At 37.9% G+C, this 21,800-nt stretch overlaps 1 protein-coding gene across 17 annotated transcripts in view; it reads left to right on the top strand.

The window, feature by feature from the left end:
* The window catches only part of MARK3 (microtubule affinity regulating kinase 3), a 58,113-nt gene that overhangs the window by 5,361 nt on the left and 30,952 nt on the right, over positions 1-21,800 (top strand). For all 17 annotated transcript variants that reach the window (XM_026849452.1, XM_026849451.1, XM_026849453.1 and 14 more), the window contains 5 exons: positions 5,279-5,332; positions 12,771-12,819; positions 13,534-13,599; positions 16,129-16,199; positions 21,629-21,685. In XM_026849452.1, the coding sequence (XP_026705253.1) occupies positions 12,792-12,819; positions 13,534-13,599; positions 16,129-16,199; positions 21,629-21,685 (222 nt within the window). In that variant the 5' untranslated portion in view covers positions 5,279-5,332; positions 12,771-12,791. The remainder of the gene's footprint in view (positions 1-5,278; positions 5,333-12,770; positions 12,820-13,533; positions 13,600-16,128; positions 16,200-21,628; positions 21,686-21,800) is intronic.

The raw sequence follows: 21,800 nt of genomic DNA, 5'->3' as shown, positions 1-21,800 counted from the left end.
ATTAATAACTTGTACTTAATGATGGTTTGATTTGGTGACTGTAGTACTGTTTGCTTGCTACGAGAAGGTATTTCTTGGTGCTGTTTTATTAATAGCAACTTTACGTACTGAAAGGGGGAGAAGCACCTTGTTGACCTTTCTTGCCAAACCTGTCCAATGAAGTAAATGTTTGTTGATACCAGCAAGGACTTAAAGCGATGTGGCTGACTACAGCGCTTTAAGGGAATTTCTTTTTTCTGAGCTAAGAAAGAGTTCAGTAGCACTGGGAGGAACAGAGGGGATGACATTTTGCAAACGTTGTTGGAAGGGATTTTTTTTAAGCCAACAGTTCCGGTGATCAACAGTTGTCTTCTGTTGTTAAACTTAGTGCCAGTTTATAGACAGAGTTTTTAGTTAATTGCTTTCCACTTAAGTTCCCTTCTCCTTTTACTGATACTTAACACAGGAAATGTAAGTATTTCGTTAGTATTTCTTTGCCTTTATTAGAGGTATAGGAGTTGGAGGTAGGTATCTTATGTCATGCAATGCTTTGCCAAAATTGAACTACGTTTTCTTCTACTTGCTTGTAACTGTGTGTTGACCTCTGGTTCATTACTTTTGTTTCACATTTCAACAAAGTGACAGTGTAAAATCTTTGGCCAAATTTGGAAAGATTTAATTACTAAGTTTCTTTAACTCTCATGAAATAGATGTAATTCAATCAAGAGCTTAAATATTTTCCAGGCTGTGGCCATTGGTCTTGGTTACTTAGAATGAGTGGCATTCCTTTGAAGGGAACAATTAAGCTAGTTTTATAGGAATATCTTGAAGGTATTTTAAACTTTTTTTAAAATTGTGAGATGAGTAAAAGTTTCTCTTCTTGACAGGTGAACTGTACAGCATGTTTAATAATTAAATACTTTAGATGTGTATGACTAGAATTGTTCACAGTATTCTGGATAACAGTTTCCCCAGTGTCATTAATTTACCCTTGCCCTTACAGAAGTATTTAACTGATCAATCTTTAGATTGTGCTAACCTTTTTCATGGCTGTCACAATGATATTTTTTGGTTGTGATCAGCAACAGCACCTTGTACTTTGTTGAATCTTGCTTTCTTTGCTAACTCATCTCCAAGGTTGATTATATCAGTTTTCCATTTTATTTGATGGTGCCTCTTAACTCCTTCAGCAGACTTAATCATTATGGTTTGACTTCCCATGCCAAGGCCACTGATACAGATATTAAACAAGATTGGTTCCAGGTCCCGTCCTTGAAAAACTCTTACTCTTTCATTCCCAACCTGATACCTCTTTAGCCTTTTTTTTTTTTTTTTTTTTTAAATTAAAAAAGCTCTGCAGACATTTCAGCTTATCTAGTTCAGTAATTTCCCTGCATCCTCCTAGGTGAGGCTTTATAATAGTCCAGATAGTCATATCTTGTGTGTTTCCATAGGGCACATTTAACTGTAGGAAAATATGTTGTGTTTAACCCTTCTGTCTGATTCCCTGTTTTTTCCACACAAGTTTCAAGCTCAAGAATTTTGTGGTAAATGGCTCTACTATGAAAAAAAAAAAAGTCTGATAGTTTCTAAACTTGTGCTGCCATTTTGTTCTTAATAGATGTTAGAGATCTGTGCTACAAGAATGCTATTTCTGTTTCTTTAAACCTGCAACTCTTAAGAATTCCAGGATAATGTTCTCAGTCTGGCCTTAGCCAGATGACACTCATCTTCCTGAATTTGTGATTTCCTGTTTTACACACTTATTCCTGCTGGCTGTCCTGCCTTTGTTCCTATTCTTTTTTCCATCTTTTGTACCAAAACCTAAAATAAAATGCTCAGTTTTGGGAGTCATGCATAAATGAGATTTTACCTCTGTTGTACCCTTGCTGTATTTGAACCCTACTTATCTTTTACTTGTTATCTGTGTGGCTATTCTTAATGTTCTTTTAAGTGTCTGGTTCAAGTTCACTTTATGGCAATGCCTTCTTTATATTTCTGTGATGATTAGCTTCTAAATGATGCTGCAGATCAGCAATTTTCTGTCACTTGGGAGGATGGTATGTTTGTTCAAGCATTCTTCTAGGGTAATTGCTCATCTCCTTACATCTGGAGTCCTTCCCTATGAATTTTCCTGTTGCTTGATATACAGCTTTCATGTTTCCAACTGGAGTAAGTTCCAGGACTCTTTCATTTCCATCTTTAGTGTGTCTGCAGGATTATGAGAGCCCAGCCTCAAATTACAGAAAGGGAGAAATGTTTAGCCCTTTGGGGGGTGATCAGAACATCAGCTTAACTTGAGGGGGTTGAATTGTCCTGCCAAGGAGTGTGTGGCCTTCTGCTCACTGCAGAGGTATGGAGGGAGGATTAGCTTCACTGCACTAGAGCTGATGTTTGGAAACATGCTCCTTTGAGATCCTCTGTCTAGGAGCGTATTACTTGTAGTCTGTCTGCCCTTTCGAAAAAAAGAATCTTCATTGTAAGTCTGCTTTTGTTAATTCATTGGCTTTAAGCTGTGTGTTTTCTGTTGTAATTTATCAAAGGATATTTTCTCTGAGTTTTCTATACTTGTTAAAATTAATCTAAAAGATAAAACTACCTTTTGCTGTTACTGAGGTGGTTAGAATCACAACAAAAATATATGGATCCTTCTGCTTGCTAAAGGCATGTGTTCAATTAATAGTCAGGAAGTTGAAGTTTCCTAGTGAGACAGGATTTTTTTCAGGATCCAAGTCTGACTCCAAGGAATCTATTGTCATCTTTTTTTCTGTTCTTCCCTTGGAAAAAGTGAAATTTAAGAGGGAGAACACATTCTGAGTGGTGGCAGGTTGGCCAATTTGCTTAGTGTCTCAACTTCTAATTGCTTTAACTCCCTTATTCAAGTCATGTAGGAGGAATGTTTTAAGTCATGTTATTGTGAATGGTGAAAGCGAAGATAATTTTAATTCTACTAATGATCTCACACAGAATATGATGGCTGATGCAGCGGTCAGTGTAGGTGGACTTGAATTTCTCTGACATTGGCCATAGCACACAGAATGGTTTTAACATTCCAGATTAACTTTGTGTAAAGAGAGCAAAGTTTCTGCTTTGGAAGGCAATTCAATGCTTTACTAACTATGTTTAGTAAAACAGAGGATTTTCTTTCTCAGGCTTGTCAGAACTATTCTTGATGGCAGGCTCCCTTTGCCCATGATTTGGAGACATTATCAGGGTACCTGAAATTGCTCCCTGTTCTGATGACTGGTTCAAGCTCTCAAAGCCATTGTTAACACATTGTACTCTTAGTGTTCACATGGATAGGAATCCACTAATTCATCCTGCCTTTAAGGCTATAATTAGTGCACTGAACAGGCCTGTGAGGCTGCCTTTCAGAAAACTGAGGTGTATACCTTCCCTGTGTCTCCAGGGCTGAATTTGTTTGCCGGTGTCGGAGACCTCTCTGATCATCTGACACCAATGCACAGTGTGAGAGGTGAGCTGTGTTTTTCAGAAACCAAATACCTTAAGACTTAGTGGGTTGAAACAAGTTTGTCTTTCAAAGATTGACCAGAATGGTACAGCTTGGAACACAAATGCAACTTTTTCTGAGTGGCATGCACTTACAAAGCAAACAGACGTCTTCTGTGGCATGGGTAGTCTTGGGATACCAGGTGACTTTCAAATAACATTATCTGCTCTTGACAAAGGCAGTGGTCACTCTATATCCAGCATGGATTTACAAGAGATTGCAGGGAGTTAATAACTTGTTCCCTTTGTGACGATAGTTCAACAGGCGTAAAGGTAGAGATAAGAATCTTTCATGGTTTCGTATACAGCTGCTAATATAAAAATACTTATTGCTTAATGTGTTTATCTCTTGTGTGTATTTTTGAACTGATTTCTCAAGGTTTTGCAACGGAATTTTGCCTCAGGAAAGAGATCTTTAATTTCAGTAGCATACCTTAGAAGAAAATACTTCCCAGAGCAAAAGTATTATTAGATGACTTCTTGGTGACATCATATCTTGCATCTAGAAGGGTTCAAAATATATCTTGAATCTCAGTTTCAGAAAACACCATATCCATCACATAATTCTGTGATGCACCCAAGTGTTGAGCTCTGTTCCCCTCTTACCCTCTCCATCATGATGATCCATCCATGTGTTTTTGCACTTGAATGTAGGGATATAGATTTGCTTTGATGTAAGATAGTCTTTATTCCATATGTTGCCAACCCCCTAGTTAATGAGATGACAAAGATAGCACAAAGTGATGCTGGGAAATGGGAGCTGTGGCATGGGAAGGAGCAGCATCTACTGTTAGAGCCAAAAATTCAAGGAGAATTGAAAGCCCTTGCATTGCACCAGTGAGGTATTATAATCAGCTGAGTTTCAGCATCTTGCCTCATTGAGAGGCACCATCTCCTTGGCTCTGCACGGTTTCTTCTGGTATGTTTAGTCTCTTAATTTAAAAAGGAAAAATACCAATTGGTATGTAATTCTAGAAAGATCCCCTTTTCCTGTTCTAACTCATCCTGTATCCAAATTGCACTGCACTGAAACTAGTCTCTGTTGCCTATTCATTGCCTCAAATCTTGAGGTTCTGACTAGTTACCATGGTACTGAATTTCTCTCTTGATTGTTTTCTGAAATTTTTATTTAGTTCTTTAATATTTTTGTGAAGTATTTACTGAAAAGACGAGAACCAGTAAAGGAATGAACTTGCCCAAGTTGTTGTACTGTCACCAGTGGGTTTTTGTTGATGCACAAGTGATACCTTTTCATATCCATTGGGGAACAAATTGATACAAATAATCAATGAATTTCCAAAGGCGAACTTAGTTCTTGCAAAACATGTGTGGAATTACTTTGAGTTTGCTCTGAAATCTCAGCTTTAAGAAACATCTTCACAAACTGCCAATGCCCGGTCAGCACTGTGTAATCTGTTGTGTAATTATACTGTGTAAATATTATCTGTAGGTACACTGCTCTATTGGGGCACTGTCTGGTGTTGGATCTTCCACTGTAATAAGTGTAATGGTCTTTATGTCAAACAAAAGACTTGTGAGCTTTAATGCACTTAAAATACTAGGGGTTTTTCCACTATCCTGTTAAGTTTGTTGCTGTAGAACTGAATTACACTTTAGCTGTTAATTACAAATGGTTTTACTTTCTTCAGCAAATTATATATTTGTATTTAAACTTGAGTGGCTTTTTTAATCATTTTCATGTTTTCCATTTCTGTTACTGGATTTGACAATCTTGTAATAATGCTGCATTATTCATATGGAAAATACTGATTATGAACTCTTCCTTTAGGTTGCCATAAAAATAATTGACAAAACACAGCTGAACCCAACTAGTCTACAAAAGGTAGGTTTTTACATTTAATCTTTCAACTGTATTGTAACTTGTTTCATTTCACCACCCTCCTTCCTTTAACCCTGAATGCCTATGCTAGAGAAGCTGAAGCATTGCATACCTTGCACACATCTGACTACTGTATTTAATAACTAGTTTTGTAACATATTTTTGACAACCCTGCAGTTGTTCAAGATGAACTTGTACAGAACTGTAAACTGAGAAGAGAGTGGTATTAGCCACTTCCTTTGTCTCCTAAGCATAGCTAACTGTAGAGAGGAGGTTCGTGGTTTGGGGTCATGCCCCCCCATGCCTCCTTCATGTTGGTCACTTTGTTAAACTTCCTAATATAAAGCTTATGTTCTGTCCTCTTAAACTGGCCTTGAAAATACTGCCTCTGGACTGAAGGCCAAGCAGTATCTATACCTTTCACGTAGTCTGCAGCAGGAAAGGTGATGCAGTTTTATGGAACAAATTGGGGCATGGCTATTCTGGTTTCTCCCCTCTAGCCTCAGATGTTTAATGTGCTGGTACAGTTGTATTGCCTTATCTATAAGTAGTGATAAATCCTACTCTTTCATCAAGGAAGCCAGTCTGCTTTGGAGTGCCTGCAGGAAGTACATTTAAATGTCACTTTTACCTAGGACTTTTCTAACTCTGTCCTTTTAAGTGCTGCAGTCAAAGGCTTTTTATTTACTTTTGAGTACTTTGATAAAAAAGCTCCTTGCAATATTTCTATTTGAGAGAATACACAGAACTTACCTGCAAATGGCATAACCAGAGTAAACTGGAGAATATACACATTTGGATTTTATGCAGCTACTAAAAAGATCGTGTGACAGGATGTTTTAATTAATGGTGCAAAAGTAAATTGGAAAAATACACAAGTTCTTACATTGTACAGTTTGGTTGAGAGGCAAAGAATAACCTATAGGAGAAATGCTCTGTTTTCTGGGCAGGTAGCAACTATCTACTGACTCTGTAGACTGAATAAAAATAGATAATGTGATTCCAGTTTTCTCAGAATTTTTTTCAGCTTAATCTCTGAGGTTATTGGTAATTCCTGGGTAAGCAGGGAGGAAATTAAAAGCAAATTAGGTATAATGATGGATTAGATAAAGTTGATTTGTGTGGCAGATCTGCACAACCTGGAATACCTGAAAAAATTGCTAAATGTTTGAAGCACTTGGAAGAGAAACAAAAGCTGTGTGATATGAAGAGAAGGGGTCAGGGCATGGGAGGAATGATCAGAGAAAAGTAGACAGGCCATGTTTTCAGACAAAAATGTAAAAGCTTAATTCTTCACATGGTGTTATCTTGAGACTGGGCCATAATGATGACTTGAGCTCCTACTAAGGTACAAAGCAAACCTTTTACAAGTCACAGGTGTTCAGTTGGTAAAGCCACATGCTGGAAACCGATTGTTGGCCCTTTGGTTCCTGGGTTTCAGCCTGAGCAGTGTCCAGTCATGTCTCCCTTGTAATTTAATTTTTATGTACAATTTATAAAATTAGATTATAAAATCTGATTTGTAAATTGGTCTTGTCTACCACTGCATTAAATGGGAGTGTGGAAGAATAGTACAAAATAGCAGGGTAGAAATCAGATCACATTTGAAGAGTGAGATTGCTTCTGTGTTCTCCTCTCTAAGCTCATTTGTTGTAGGAGCACAGAAAAAAATTGGCAAGATATGTCAGTGTTCTCAATTAAAAAATTGAAAGTAATTTTCTTAAAATTTAAAGGCCTGCTTGTCCATATTAAGCAGAGTGAATGCACAATGCATTACTTAACAAAAAAAGCCTTAAGCAGAATTGTTAAGCCTTGCCCCTTTTCCACCAGCACTGTCAGCAGTGCCATATCCTCGGTGCATTTGAAGCCAACTGCGCACGCGACCTGTAGATGTGGGGGAAGCTAAGATGGAAGTGCTTCTGATCTTGCACTTCTGGAGAGAGCAATAAAATATTTGAGGTATGGTGGGGAGGGAAGGGCTGTGCCGAGAAGAGGGTGTGGTGTATAGTGTCTCAGCTGCGGTATAGCTGCATACCCTAATCATCCTTAGGTGGGGAAACACATGGTGATTAAGGCTTCTGGTTCTGATTTTTTTGTATTACATCTTCCACACTGATACTTCAGCTGCCAGAAAGAGGTTAACCTTGTTAAGGACTTGCTTTGCTTTTTGGAGCAGTAATTCTTGGTATGGCTTCGTGGTAAGCTCTGGGCGGCTGTGGTCCTGACAGCTCAATATTCGGCAGCACAGCTCTTCGGAAGAGTCAGGTTTCTTGTCTGCTGCTGAGGAAGTCTGTGGTACCCACATGCAGCTACTCTTAACTGTTGTTTTAGGACCTAATTACTACTCTGCTGCTCTTGCTTAGTGAAGAGGAAACTGTAACTGGTACTTCCCTGCTTTGAAAGAAAAGGGAATTCTTAGAGCTTTTTTCCCATGCTGGTGGTGTTAGTCATAATTGCTGTTCTCCCCAGATATACTTGTGTACCCAGTTCCAGTGAATATCGGTCTCACTGGAAACAAGTGCTGATGCTGCACTAGTTCACTTCCTCCTAGAAAAAAAAATGCTGTTTTTTTTTTTCTTTTGAATTAGCAATGCCATTATATGCAAGGGTTTTTTATCAAGCCCATATAATATCACTAAATCACTTCCCATTTTCCTTTTTTAGAGCTTGACTCCTCAGCCAAATATTTGTTCATTATACGCACATGTTTTGTCACTTGTTTGGGCCATTTTTTTCTTAAAGCTTTTTAGAATTGTTGAGCATCAATTTTAACACGGACTATGTCCTTTCTGACCATGGGTCAGTCCGTATTTTAAAAGCTGCAAGAAAAGGATGAGAATTTAAAATACCCAGGGTTTTCTGTTTATAACAAGTATTTTTTCTGTTCTCAACTTGTGGTTTGTTTGAAGCAAACTTGTATTGTATAAAGGCTTCCTGCTTGAGCCTCCAAATTATACGTAGGGCATATTTCAGTGAGCAGTTACCAGGAGAAGCCTAATACACAGGCCAAGCTTGAGCTGGCTTGGGACAACATCTCAGGAAAAGTCCCTGCTTTGTGGGGAAGGAGGCTAGGGTACACTGGTACTGTGCATCGGACAAGTGTACTGACTTGCTTTTTAGCAAAATTTTTTCGGTATTTTTGAAAGAATTTATTACTGAAACTCTTGAAATAGCTAATGCAGTAACACTTCTAATCTGTCTTTTGCTGTGTTCAGAGCGCGTTAGCTCAAAATATGGGTCCTTCTTTCCCCCCACTCCCTTACTGTTTCAGATGTCTCAGCATAATAAAGTTCAAGTCAAATTGATCCAAGATTATTACTCAGTATGTGTCTGTGCTTCTATTGCTGGTTTGTTGGGTTTTTTTTACTCAGTTTGTCAACTAGCAGCATTAATCAAATGTAATTCTTTCCTCATATCTAACATGGCTTATAGTCAAAGGACCAGACCACAACAAAGCTGAAACTCATTTGTTTGGCAGACTAAGGATGTTTGTCTTTGACTAGAAACATATGTAGAGCTCCTGTTGATGGAAAAGGAGCCGTTCAACAAGTTGGGAGTAGTTTTTAATCTTAGTATTAGAAAACGAACTGATAAGCACTGGTTTCAGTTGATCATCTGCCTTTATGATTTCATTATGGCAAGTAAGCTCCTAAAACTAAGAAAATAATTTCCTGTATTGAGAACCTTTGTGTTATGTCTTCTGATGTTACACCTCTGTGTTCCTGGGGCAGAGAACCTCAGATATGTGGGCTTTTATCGTACCTGGCTGTCTGCAGTGGATTTTACTGTGTGATGACAATTACTACTTCATTTGCTAGAAAAATGCACTTAATATTTGGGGGGAATTAAATCAGGGAAACCTTTTTTCAGCATTCTGTGTGAAAGTTGTATGATGTTTTGCATTGTATTCCTCTGTCAAAAATAGACTATAATACAATGTCAAGCATTAGAAGATACCCTGTAGAAGTTGCTCTGTGTCAAGATGCCACGTTTAACATTTGAACTGACTGGGGGAGCACAATCTGAAGTGCATTTATATAACTAACACTGTAATAAAGATTTTGATGGTGGTTGAATCCTATTCTCAAGTATTTTTCTTTTTAATTTCCTCTGAGACAAAACCAGTTGTTTTTTAAAAAGCTTGTTTCTAGTCACCCAGTTCAACAAATGGCTTATATGTAGAAGCTACTTTTTGACGTGCTTCCTTCAGGTTAGTAATGCAGAGTTGTTGTCCTGTGGACCAGTGTTATATTTAGAGCAGCCCAAAATGTAGTATGAGCCTGACCTCATCACATCAGAGCATCAAAAAGTACAATGTACTATGGAGGAAGTAGCTAGCTCCAGCCAAGTAAACATATTTTTAAAAAGTAATTAATATATTCATTTATATTATGATACTGTGAATTTTAGCCTCATTTTTACTGTCTTATTCTGTATTGCCCTTGGTTGACTGTTCTTGTTTGGTGGCACCAGTTATGACTACCTGTATTTCCATATTTAAGCCTATGAATGTGTGGGGTTTTTTTAGGTGGGTGAGGTGATGATAAAGAGGCTAACGGCTGAACAGCCAAGGTCTTAATCTGTGAAGCAGTGGAGTTGCCTTTAGTGAGAGTCTGACCCAGTAGGTTTTATTTGAGTATTGGAGGTAGAAGATAGCAACAATCAGTTAGGAGTGAATTAAGCAAACTGTCTTTAAAACTTTAAAAGCTAACCAGAGGCTTTCAATTATATGAGCTGTGATTAAAAGTATTAACGGAGTATTTAGAATATATTATACACCAGTTCAGCTGAACTGAATGAAAAAGAAGAAAAAAATAGCTACAGATCCAACTGCTTTTAAATTTCTAATGATCAGAGAGAGATGGTGAAGTAGTCTACCTTGTTTAATTACATATGAAAAAGCTCCAGAAATAACATAGTTTAAAAAAAACCCAACAACAATTTGCTTATCTCTCAGGGAGAAAAAGAAAACACGAATGTGGCATTTTTGAAACGCTGTATTTCATGGCCAAAAATTTACTTGATCAGTCAATCCTGATTGCATTTAAGCAGTTTGTCATCTAGTGAAGTGTCAGGTGTAGACCTGCTTAAGGATAATAAGATAATTAAAAGCATTTAGAAAACTGTTTAGTTTTACTCTGTGTTCAGGTAGTGTGCCATTCACAGCTGGGGTAGTGGCATGGGAGAGGTCTGTTGGGCAGTGAAACAAGGATTGCTCCCCAAATCTTAGCCTTTACAGAAACATCAGGAAGCAGAGAATGGTTAGAACAACTGGTGATTTTTTTTTTTTCCTATTTATTTAATTTCTACCACACCCACCCCACACCCCCAATTTTATTTTAAGACAAAAAGGAATGAGGATTTTGTCTTGTTGACTCTTTAGTTGTTTTCTGTTTGTTTCCTATATTTCATGGTTTTTTAAATTTTATTAAGTACACCTACAGATTTTTGAGTCGTTAGTAATACATGTAGACATATTAAATGTCTTCACTTTATCTGGTCTGACCTGAGGCAAATCTTGCAGCAGCACTTTTTGCTTCCTTACTGTTAATAACAGTGCTGATATCTCTTATTTACAAACTCTTTCTTTTCTCCCATGTCTGTGTTCCTGTGGAGCTGTGGATTTTCGTTCTGCTTCAGTCTCTTTACATTAAGCTCAATATGCTCTGTTACATTTCTGGTATTCCTGTAAAAGTTGGTGTTAGGTTTATAAAAACCTCTTGATTACTCCCACTTTTTGAAGCATGCTGTTAGAAAATAATTGAGGTTTAAGAAGGTCAACACTTTGGAGTCTTGGGCTGGCAGGGAGAGCTGCAGAGTGAAAACAGCTATGCATTTGACTGCCATTTATATTTTACTGCCTAAAAAGATAATTCTTTGGGTTTTCTGAATATGATAGTATTTGCCTTTTGATTTTTTGGTAATAATTTTTTATCTTGTCTTTTCTGTGAGAGGAAGTGGAACTATTTTAGTTCATCTGCTATTAACCAGTTTCATTAAAATCAATGTTTTGTATCTGGTAACACCCCCTATGGCATTTTTAGTATGATGCTTAGGGATTTATGTGCATCTTAAAACTCTTCTTAGAAAGACAGTTGCCAGAGGTGAAAATAATTAACAGCTGATCAGTCGCAGACTTTGCTTTCATTTGTGGTTTGTTAATGTCATTCCAATGTTGTTGTCCAGTTGCAAGAACACAAACTTTATGTGATAGGCTGTATAACTCTGGAAGTAACTACTCAAGCAAAACCCTCTTCACATGGGTATTTGTGTTAGGGCAGGGCGGGGTGGGGGAAGCAAGATCCTTACAATCGGTATGTGTTCTCTGGATGCAGCGCTGTTGATGTAATGTCATGCTACAGCTTGAAGTGGGCAATGGTACTCCCTCACCACCCATCCTGTCAAAATAGATAAGCTGGCATGGGCAAGGGAGCTGCAGCAGAAAACTTGGAGTGTTTTTATTTGAGGGACTTGTGTGTTTTGTGAGATTTTTCTGTTAAATTTGTTCCTGGACCTTGTGTGTCAGTCTGGGCTAACACCAATGCTTGCATAAAGAGAAGCAGTACAGCCCTTGTTGCATGGGAAGGTGGATGGTGAAGAGGGTGGGAGCAGGTGATACCTTTGAGACTGTATCCCTGAAGTAAAGGTCTTTTCCTCTGTCTGCTGGGGTCAGGAAAACACTGTTTGTATTCAGCTCTTAATTTTGGCAGGTACGTTCAAGTGTGTTGTACTGGCTGAGCAGCCTTGGAGGCTGGGTGTCTGCCAGTGTTGTCAGTGGAGCTGCAGGGACAAACCCAGGACTAGATGCTGCTGTGTCTCATTTGCCTTGTAGGAACGTTTCTGAAGGGCCGAGGGGGAGCTTTGCCTCCCCATCTCCCCTTGAATCTTTCTCCTTGCTGTGTAGTTGGATAACACACTTTTTGTGCAATATAAGCAGCTGGTTTTTCACCTGTGGGTTTTGTAGCACAGTAATTCCATGGCTTTAACAAAGCACTGAAGAGGGATGAATTCATACCAGTAACATACTGCAGTGGTCTTCAAAAGGAGCTCTGAAACTTTGGAAACAGTATTTTCTGTGAAGGAGGTGAAAGATGGTGTGAGATGTACTGGCGGACAGGAACTGCGTAGGTTGATAATGATATTCTGGCCCCAAAAGGCTGCGAACCACTGAGCTGAGATCACTTCTCTACTGAACTATCTGGAGCTCTTTATAGGTGTTTTCAGGTTTTTGAGGGTTGATTTGCTTGGGGAGGGATGTTAAAAGAAGCAGGCACTCAACTCTTTCTTATTCCATGTGCTTATTTCATGAACTTCATTGAAATGCTAATAGTAATGTTTGCCCTTTTTTTAAAAAAAATAAATATATCAAAATGATCAGGCTTTAGGAAGAATGGGTGTTACCTATTTCATTAACTTATTTCATGTTTTATATTTATTTCAGCTCTTTAGAGAAGTAAGAATAATGAAGATCTTAAATCATCCAAATATAGGTACCTTGTTTCTTTCACATAATTTCCACCTCTGAAGAAATTTTAGCTTTTCTGCTGCTAAAATTGTTGTAGTATGAGTTTAAAAGATGATTCTGCACTAGGGTGTCAATTTACTGTAAAGTAGCAGTAATAAATACTTTTTCAGATCTGTTTTTTTTTTAAAAAAAAGCAACCCAAAAAACCCCTGGTTTGGTCCCTTTGCACAAAACTACTATTTGCATAACTAACTGATAATTTTGCTCCTTTTGAGTATAATACTGATTTTGACTGAATTCAGGCTCTCATTCAAAGTAAGTATATACCAAAACCAAGAAGTGGTCAAGAAATTGTTCTGGATTGTAAATTTAGATGACGTAGTATTGTTAAGGGACTGTCAGCAATCTGACTGATAACTTACTTGTCACCATATATCCCAGTTCATTGCATAAAAATGGCTATTGCTTATGCTCAAATGTGTGGAAGTTCTGCTTAATTTAGTTGCTTTTCCCTTGTAACAGAATACTGTTTCTTGAGAAAATGATGTCCTGTATGAGTTGACCAAATGTGTTACAATATTTTCCATTAGACAGAAAAAAAGTTTCTGTAGGGTGATGGTCTGATATTATCAAGCAGCAAGCAAATAGGTGTTTTTTTTCCTCTGGCAGAATTCTCTTTGGGGTTAACATAGTACTTCTGCAACTAGTTAATTGATTAATAAATGGCTTTCTTTTCTAGTGAAGCTATTTGAAGTCATTGAAACCGAAAAAACTCTCTATTTAATAATGGAATATGCAAGTGGGGGTAAGTACTTCCCTGCTGTGATGACACATGTAAACAAATTGCCAGGAGGGAGAAGGCACTTGTTTTCTTTGAAGTTTTGCTTTCTTTTTCAGCAAATATAATACTAATAATGTCGTGGTAGTCTAAAATATTAAGCAAAATCTTTAATATTCTCTGGGACTTCTTTGGGCAACATAATTAATTATAACTTGTAAAACCAGCTTCTGAACTTACTGCAATTTAGTAACATTTGCTTTGTATTCACGACTCAAATTTAATGGGAATCTTTATTTGGCCATCAGTTGTTCCTGTTTGTACTAAGTGTCATCTTCTCCTATTGTATTCAGCTCCCTACTCTGGTGTCCTATTTTGTGTAAGATATTTGGTAAAAACATGTTCAGATGAAACATTTTTGTTTTTCTTTAACTGTTGCTTTCAAAAGCAGGAGTGCTGCAACTTCTGGTTTTTAGATGTTGATGACAATTGACATATCTTAATCACAGACCTTCTACTGTCAAGAGTTGTTAGGCTTAGCCTTAGGCCATTTTAGGAGGAACTTAAACATTTATTCCTGATTGCAGATGGGGAGGGAAAGGTGCACATCATGCAATGTCAGATATTTTCACCAGAGCTAGAATTAAGGTATTCAGGCTTAATTTACTCCTTGCTGACTAAAACCTAATAGCACTCAGTTTGTCAATGTGACCCTTTAGCATCAGCAACTGGAAATATGTAAGACTTTTCTTTAGTTTGAGAGGGAGATAGAGACTTCTCTTCAGAGAAAATCAACACTGAATTCTGACTCTGAAGTTAGACTACCTGAAGTTTAACAAATTACTATAAATCAAGTAATGATTATCTTCCTGCCTGTGTTTTCTTCTAGCAGCTTCCTAAATGCTCAGCTAAGATTTGTCTAAACAGGAACAAAGTTGCTAAAATACTGTTAAAAATGGCTAGTACAGATGTTTGTGGAGGCATCTCTGTCCTGTTTGATGGTGTTAGACTTAGAAATGAAGTCCTATTGCCATCTAGTGATTAGCTTCTAGGAGGCAGAAGGGCCAGTGGTTGTCTAAAGCAGTGAGGATCTTTCTCAGAGTAACAGAGATACACATACTGTACTGGTCTAAAAGGCTGTGAGCAGTACACTTTGCATGAGCCATGTTGTGCAAGACAGGAATGGCCGCTGATGTCAGCGGCAGGCATCAATTCCCCATGTTTTCTCTTTATCAAGATACTGGTCATGCGTGATGCATATGAACTCTGTGGCTGCAGGATGAAAGAAACTGTTGCTACAACTGCAACACTTTGCATAAATTTGGGCTAATTCTGTCTTTGGTGTCATTTTTCCTGAATTATCAAGAAGTGTTCAGGTTTGTTACTTCACCTTTTTTTAAGAAACAGCTGTGAAATACAGCTGAGAGAGTTATCTGAGTTGAGTATTAAATAATAACTACAGAGGGAAGTAAGGCTATTTTGTAGAAAATCTTGATGTTCCCTCGGATTGCTCATTATTGCTTTTCCTTCTTTATGAATATGGGGGGTTTATTCCAGTTTGGGGGAGTTGCTTCTTTTCAGAAATAAGTGTGGAGTTACTTAGCTCTGCCCTTATGAGGTAGCTATCTACAAAACAACGTTTTCTTGCTCAGTAGAGAAGATTTAGATATTTGATCCACTTACAAAGTTTTCATTAATTTTACATATTAGTGAAGAATTTTTAAAACTGTGTACTAGTCTGTTTGTAGGAGTTCTTATGTAGGTGACTATTGGTTTTTAGTAAAGCAAATCTCCTTTATTCTCACAAACATGTCAGTGTTTCATGGGCCAGTTGGCTGCACTTAAAGCTCAAACATTGTAGTCTTATTGATGTGTTGTAAAATGACTGGATCGATTAAAGGGAAAAAACCCAAACCACAACAGATCTTCAGTACTGCTTTGATAATCTCCTTTAGTCCTCCATAGCTATACAACACTGGGCTTGTTCAGGAGTAAATCCTTCTCAGTGTATCTTGCAGATCTGATGGTTGTGTGATTGATTATTTCAGTGTGTCCTACTGTGCTCGCTGTTGCAACATTCCTTGTGGGTACCTCTTCCAAGCCTAGGTTAAAGACAAGATTTTGGGGGTTTGGTTAGAACAATTTTATACACATGCACGATGAAAAATTCTAGTGCTACTATGACAGTATTTAGAAATATCATCAGATGTTCTCATATATGAAGCTATTTTTTGTGGGGCAAAATAAACTGTTGTGAGAAAGTCTATGAATGTTTATTTACAGGACAGAAGTATGCTGCTAAGTTTCCATCATAAATAATTGGAAGGAAATGGGATTTTTTTGTCTATATTCAGTCATTCATTAAGTCTTATTATTTTCTTGTTTAAGAGATGACGGTGTAGTAATTGCATAGCAGTTGTGTCTTGTTCTTTTGAGCCAACCTGTAATCATAAACTTGAAGTACAGTCATTCCAGTGAAGCTGCTGTGGGCAACTGCTAGAGAGGAATCTCTAGAGTCTGAAATTGGCATTAATCTATCTCTTTATTGAATTGTAGGGGAAGTGTTTGACTATCTGGTTGCACATGGAAGAATGAAGGAAAAGGAGGCTAGAGCTAAATTTAGACAGGTATGTATAACATCAACTCTTCCCACCCTCCTTTTTAATGCTGAAATGATTAAAATGGCTGTCCTTTGCATTTGACTTCTTGCAGTGTTCAGCATGTTGTAGACTTGTAGCCCTTAATGAGAAAGAAGCTTGGGTTACAGTAGTACTTGGAAGGGGCTGGAAGTCCCTTCAGTGGTGCTAGTTTCCTTAGTGTGCCGTGTGCCAGGGTGTCCAGGAGTGCCAAAACGCAGTTACTGCTTGATTTGGAAGTGTGTCTTGTTCCAGAATGCATTTCCTCTGGGTTGATTTCATATATCCTTAGTTCAGCTGGTCTGTAATATTTTGGAAGTTATTCAGATGTAACAGGCTACAAGCAGACCAGTTTCAAAATGCAGGCTGTGCATGTTACAGGGACCCGTCCACATCCATCTGCTTACATGAAAATATGCAGTTTAATTGTTGTTCTAAAAAGTCATGGAAAAGTCATTTCTAGGCTAGTTACTTTAGCTTTTTTAATGATGGATAAACTAGCCCTGCAAAAAAATTTAACTGATCTGTAAAAAGCATTTCCATTCTACAGTAGAGCAGTGTTGGATGTAACCAAATATTTTTGCATAACCAATTTAAATCTCTGCTCTTATAGCATCTAGAGTTTCATTTGCAGACCCGACTGGTCTGATATACTTTGTTTCCTGCTCTTGTGCAGAAACTTGGTCACTTTGATAACCTAGATAATGTGAAAAGTATCAAAATTATGCTTGCAATTAATGACACTTTAAAATAATGAATAGGGACATTAATGTTTTATTGGATGATGTGTAGTGGTTTTAAACTGGTGAATTGTGGCAATGATGTGGCAGTGAGTTTCACTGTTTTAAGGGGAGGCTTCGGTAGCTTCACTTCTTAAGTGTAGCTATACAAAAGTAGAAGAAATTTTATAGAATATGTGAGACTTCCAGGAGATTGATTAATGACTTTCACAAAATGCCTTGTAAAGAAAACTTTTACACTTCTCTAGTGTGGGCAGTGTGACTGAAAGGAACAACTAGGGAACTAGGAAACTGTGCCACAACTGTTTTGCTCCCTCTGTGGTAAGAGTTGTGTGAAAGCAACATAAGCAAAAAGCTCAAAAGTAGCAGTGAAAGTAAAGAAAAATAGTAATGTATTTAACCCAACATAAGGAGGCAGCAAAAGTGTTTCTGAGAAATCCTTGTTCCTTTGTTTTCTTTCATCTCTTTAAATCTTGTATTTACCCTCTTCAGTCTTTTTTTTGGGGGGAAAAAAACCCCAAGCCAACAAATTCACCAAAAAAACAACAAACAAAATTACTCCAAAAAGGCAGCTGTAGACTTTATCCCCAGAAGTTGTATCACTGGGGTGATACCACTTGATAGTAAGGTAATTTTTTTCTTCCTCTTTAACATAATCTTACATATCTTCTGCTGCTGCTTCCCTCCCTTTCATATTCCAGCAGGTAGAGAACTTTACTTTGTGATTGAGGGTTTCTGGCATGTGTTTCTGTGGTATGTTAGAGTAGATGTGATGGATTGTGGAGCAGTCATTTCCACTTCAGCCCTCTCTTCTAAATCCCAGGCTGTTGCCTTGCTCTTTGTAAGGCCACTTGAAGTGCTTCAGAGTAACTTGAGAGGATTTGCTATTCTTTCTCAGATGTGAATGTTGTAAACTTTTACTGGTATGGTTCTCTGCTCTTTGTCCTCAGTTTCTTTTGTCAAGAGCTGTGTGGAAAAAGATCTTGCAGTAATTCCATTGAAATTGCATGTTTGTTCAACAATTACCTACTTTTTTTCCCAACAATTCGACTCCCCTTTAAGTGAAAACTTGTGGAAACAGGTCAAACGTGTTTTACAGGTACACTTTTAGTGCTTAATTTTATGGCAAAATGTGGGTAGTACAGGATAAATGTAACTTCATTTTTCAAAAACAAATGTGAAGGGAAAGAATTTAAAAGGTAGTTAACCTGCTGAGTTGGGTATTTGACCCATCAAGCATTGAATTTAGGTACTTCAGATGCTGAGCTTTTTCTGAACTTTGATAGACTAAATGCAGTTTGTAAGGATATATAGATAGCCTCACTTGAATCCACTGAAATACACAGGAATATGTTTTCAGTTTCTTCTTCTAAGCCTTGTCTCCTGATGCAGGCACCTGTGCTCTGTCTGTCCTCCCTCAACATCTGACTTCCCAGCTACTGAGCACAACCAACTTTAGAGGACCTTGATTGCAAAGATGGGAGACTCTAGAGAGTTTAAGAAGCATGAGTGCCTGGAAAAAGAGAATCCTAGTAACGACCCAAGGAGAGAAACTATAGCATGAGCTCATTGCTCTTTGCTATGCTTTTGCTTTGCTATGCTGTACTGAGTTTTGTGCTCAGTACAGGCAACTTTGATCAGTTTGGCATTTGTTAGACACTAGGACTCTGGCTGTGGGACAGTGTCAAAGGAAACTAGATCTTATTGGGTTTACAGGTCATAAAACTATTCATTTCACCTTACTGTAGTCCCAGAATAGCTTCATATAGCTTTTAGCCATTGTTGGAGGGAGAATGCTCTCTGTAGACCTTTTATCTGATTCAGTGCAGCTGTTCTTATGTTAGATAGAGACTTATGACATAATAGTTTGGGGTTTTTTTTAATTTGCTAACTGGTTTAACAGACGGTGGCTCTCTTTAAACTGAAGAAACAGTTGTGCCCTGGTATTGAGCTTAGTTCTTACAATAGGTTGTATTATATCTTGTTTTCAGATCATGTTTCTTCTTTCAGTAGATGTGATTTCTGGATCAAACACTTGTGTTATATCTGAGGAGGCACTTCCTCTCTAGCAGGCAAAGAGCAGAATTTGGTAATTCTTCCCTCTTTGCTTGTTAAAAAAAAAACCAACACATTTTTTTGGTCCATTTTGTTACGCATACTTAAGGTTTTTAGCAGGAAATAAGAATGTCAAAGACAGTGATCGTGTTATTCCAGTCACGCTTGACAAGGAGCACAGAGGAGGGTACAAACACTAAAAATACAACCATGGTTTGCAGTTCACCATTTCAAACTCCTTTTGTGCAGCCATGTGTGAGAAATTCAAATCCAGAACATTCTGCATTCTTAATGTCACCTTGTTTTTTTTCCTCTCTTACAGGCTTCCAAGCAGTTCAGGTTTGATCTTACCATCCTTTTTCCATAGAAAAATCTGCCCATCTGGATAAGAATTAATGCACAATGGGAAGCCAAGACTGAAGGCAGAGGGTCTCCCAAAATTCATGCGTATTAATTCCATCTCTTCCTTTACTGCAGCCAATTAGATCTGGCCTCCTTCACTCTTCCCACTCTTTCCTTGCAGAAGCAGCTTCGATTTTTTAATGCTGGTAGATGTTAGGACAGATCTTGCAAAATAAAAAAATCCATAAAATACATCTTACATGTGTATGTTCCCGTTAAGAAGCAAAGTACTCATGGCAGTGTGGAAGGTACCTTGAGAGGTCATTTATCTATCCTTTTGTCATTTAATCCTTATGAAGAATTGTTTCTCTGCCTAGAGATAACTTGTTTCAACTTGTTTTTTAAAACCTATGATTATACAGATCTTTGAAATCCCTCCCAATGCTCCAGTTGTTACCTCTAGCAAAAAAAGTCTGCTGTTTCCTCCCTCTCCCCACCTGCCAAGCGTCAGCAAATTTCTCACACTCAAGTAGACTGGGGATGAGGGGGCTGTCAAAGGAAGCAGTGATGAAGGTGGAAGACAAGGGAATCAATCCAGTGCAGCCATGCTTTGTGCTATTTTTCATTCAGTTACGACTGCTGTTCTTCAATTATTGATGTCATACACATTGTATTATTTGCTTTCTATTTAGATTGGACTAGCTTCTGCAGTCTCTGTGCTATCCTGTTGCAATGCAGGGTAGTTCAAAAGCATCTCCAAAGGAAACAACTGATTGATCATCTGCTAGACCTTCCGCTCTTAGTCAGAGTAAAAGCAGTATAGAAGCGAGAGGTATAGTGCTGTGTCTCTGAGGTTTTTGTCATGCCATCAGCCTTGGAGAAGCCCCTGCAGAGTGATCTTGTGACTAGCACTGAAGTAGTGGTAGTGGAGAGGAAAGGAAGGAGAACCAAAAGGGTGGTACAGGTGGTAGCGTGGGAGCACTTTGGCAGTTTTGGTAACTGTAAAAAGCTGAACTTGAAGTCTGAAAGAGGGAGCCAATACATAAAAGGAACAAGCAAAACCAGAATGAAAGTGTAGGAAATGGAAATACTTCAACTTTCCATAGATTGCTTGGTTTCTAAAGTAACATTTTACACGTGTGTGGCTAATACAGGAGCTCAAAGGTCATAACATTGGTGCTTATGTTTCAAATGCAAAATTGACTTGTAAGTCAATTCTCTGACCTACTTTACTTTCACCGACTAAATACTAGGAGAAAGAACATTGCTTCTTACCAGAACAGGAGGATTCTTGTACTAAGCTCGGCAGTCCAATCACAAGTGGGGTTTTTTTTGTAGCAGTAGTGATGCCTCATCTTTGTGTTGGAGATTTTCTTAATCTTGAATGAAGAATGGAAATACATTTATTTAAGCATAGTGATTACAGTGAGTTATTTTTATGTGCAGTTCCACTTAAGGAAGTCATAACATCTGCCTCAATTCTGACCACGTATGCATGACAATAAAATATATTTGACCACATTTGTGATCAGGTAACAGTATGACTTTATCCAGCTTTTCCATACATGTAGAGTTCTGCAGCAATGCTTATGAATCTAAAGCAGTGTACTACGACACTGTACTGTGCAAATAGCTTATAGTTTTCTATATGAAGCAGGAAAAACTTGGTATTTGGAAATTGTGATGGAAGAAGTTACTCCATTACACTTGAGAGATGGAGTTTTTTCCATTGAGCTTGCTATTCTTGTACAGTATACAAAATACAATAAACCATATGCACTTAGGCAGCAGACCTCTGTCAGATGCATAGTTGCTTCTCACTGCATAAGTTTTGACAAACAAGCTGCTTTTTCCCAGTAGTTTCTCCAGTAGCTAAGCTCATTTCTTACCCTTTTCTCTCCATGCTGCAGCATGAAAAATCACCTTTGGAGAAGGACTGGAAGACGTCAGTCTAGAGGGAAAGCTTTGATAGCTGTATACAGTATTGGAATGGAAATACTTTCCTAACCTTTCTGAAAGTCATTGCTTTTACTGGTCTATAATTAGCCACACAGGAAAAACAAAATACTCTTTCAAGTCTAGTAGAAACCATATAGATCAAATAACAAACACCTAAGTTATTTAGCAGCTTTTCCCCAAATATGCTGGTTGCTGTAGTAGCTGGTTATGTAGCTATGAGTGAATAAGTACATGTCAACTTTAGTAATAAATGTTGAACTTTTTGATTAAAAGTCCTGCTTCTTTGAGATGTCATTTATATAATTGGATTTGTTTTCTATCCAGATAGTATCTGCAGTGCAGTATTGCCATCAAAAGCATATTGTTCATAGAGATCTCAAGGTGAGTAGGAAAAAGTGCATGAAGTGTGTGTGTGAGCTTCTGTACCTGTGGGTGTGATCTTTATTGGGCTGATAAAATGTAGTGTATATTAAGATTTTGGGGGGGGGGGGGGTTT

This window comes from Athene cunicularia (assembly GCF_003259725.1).
Source record: "Athene cunicularia isolate RWA chromosome 5 unlocalized genomic scaffold, athCun1 chr5_part1, whole genome shotgun sequence".
NCBI lineage: Eukaryota > Metazoa > Chordata > Aves > Strigiformes > Strigidae > Athene > Athene cunicularia.
Note: the sequence above shows the minus strand (reverse complement) of the source record. Positions and strands in the feature narration are given on the sequence as shown.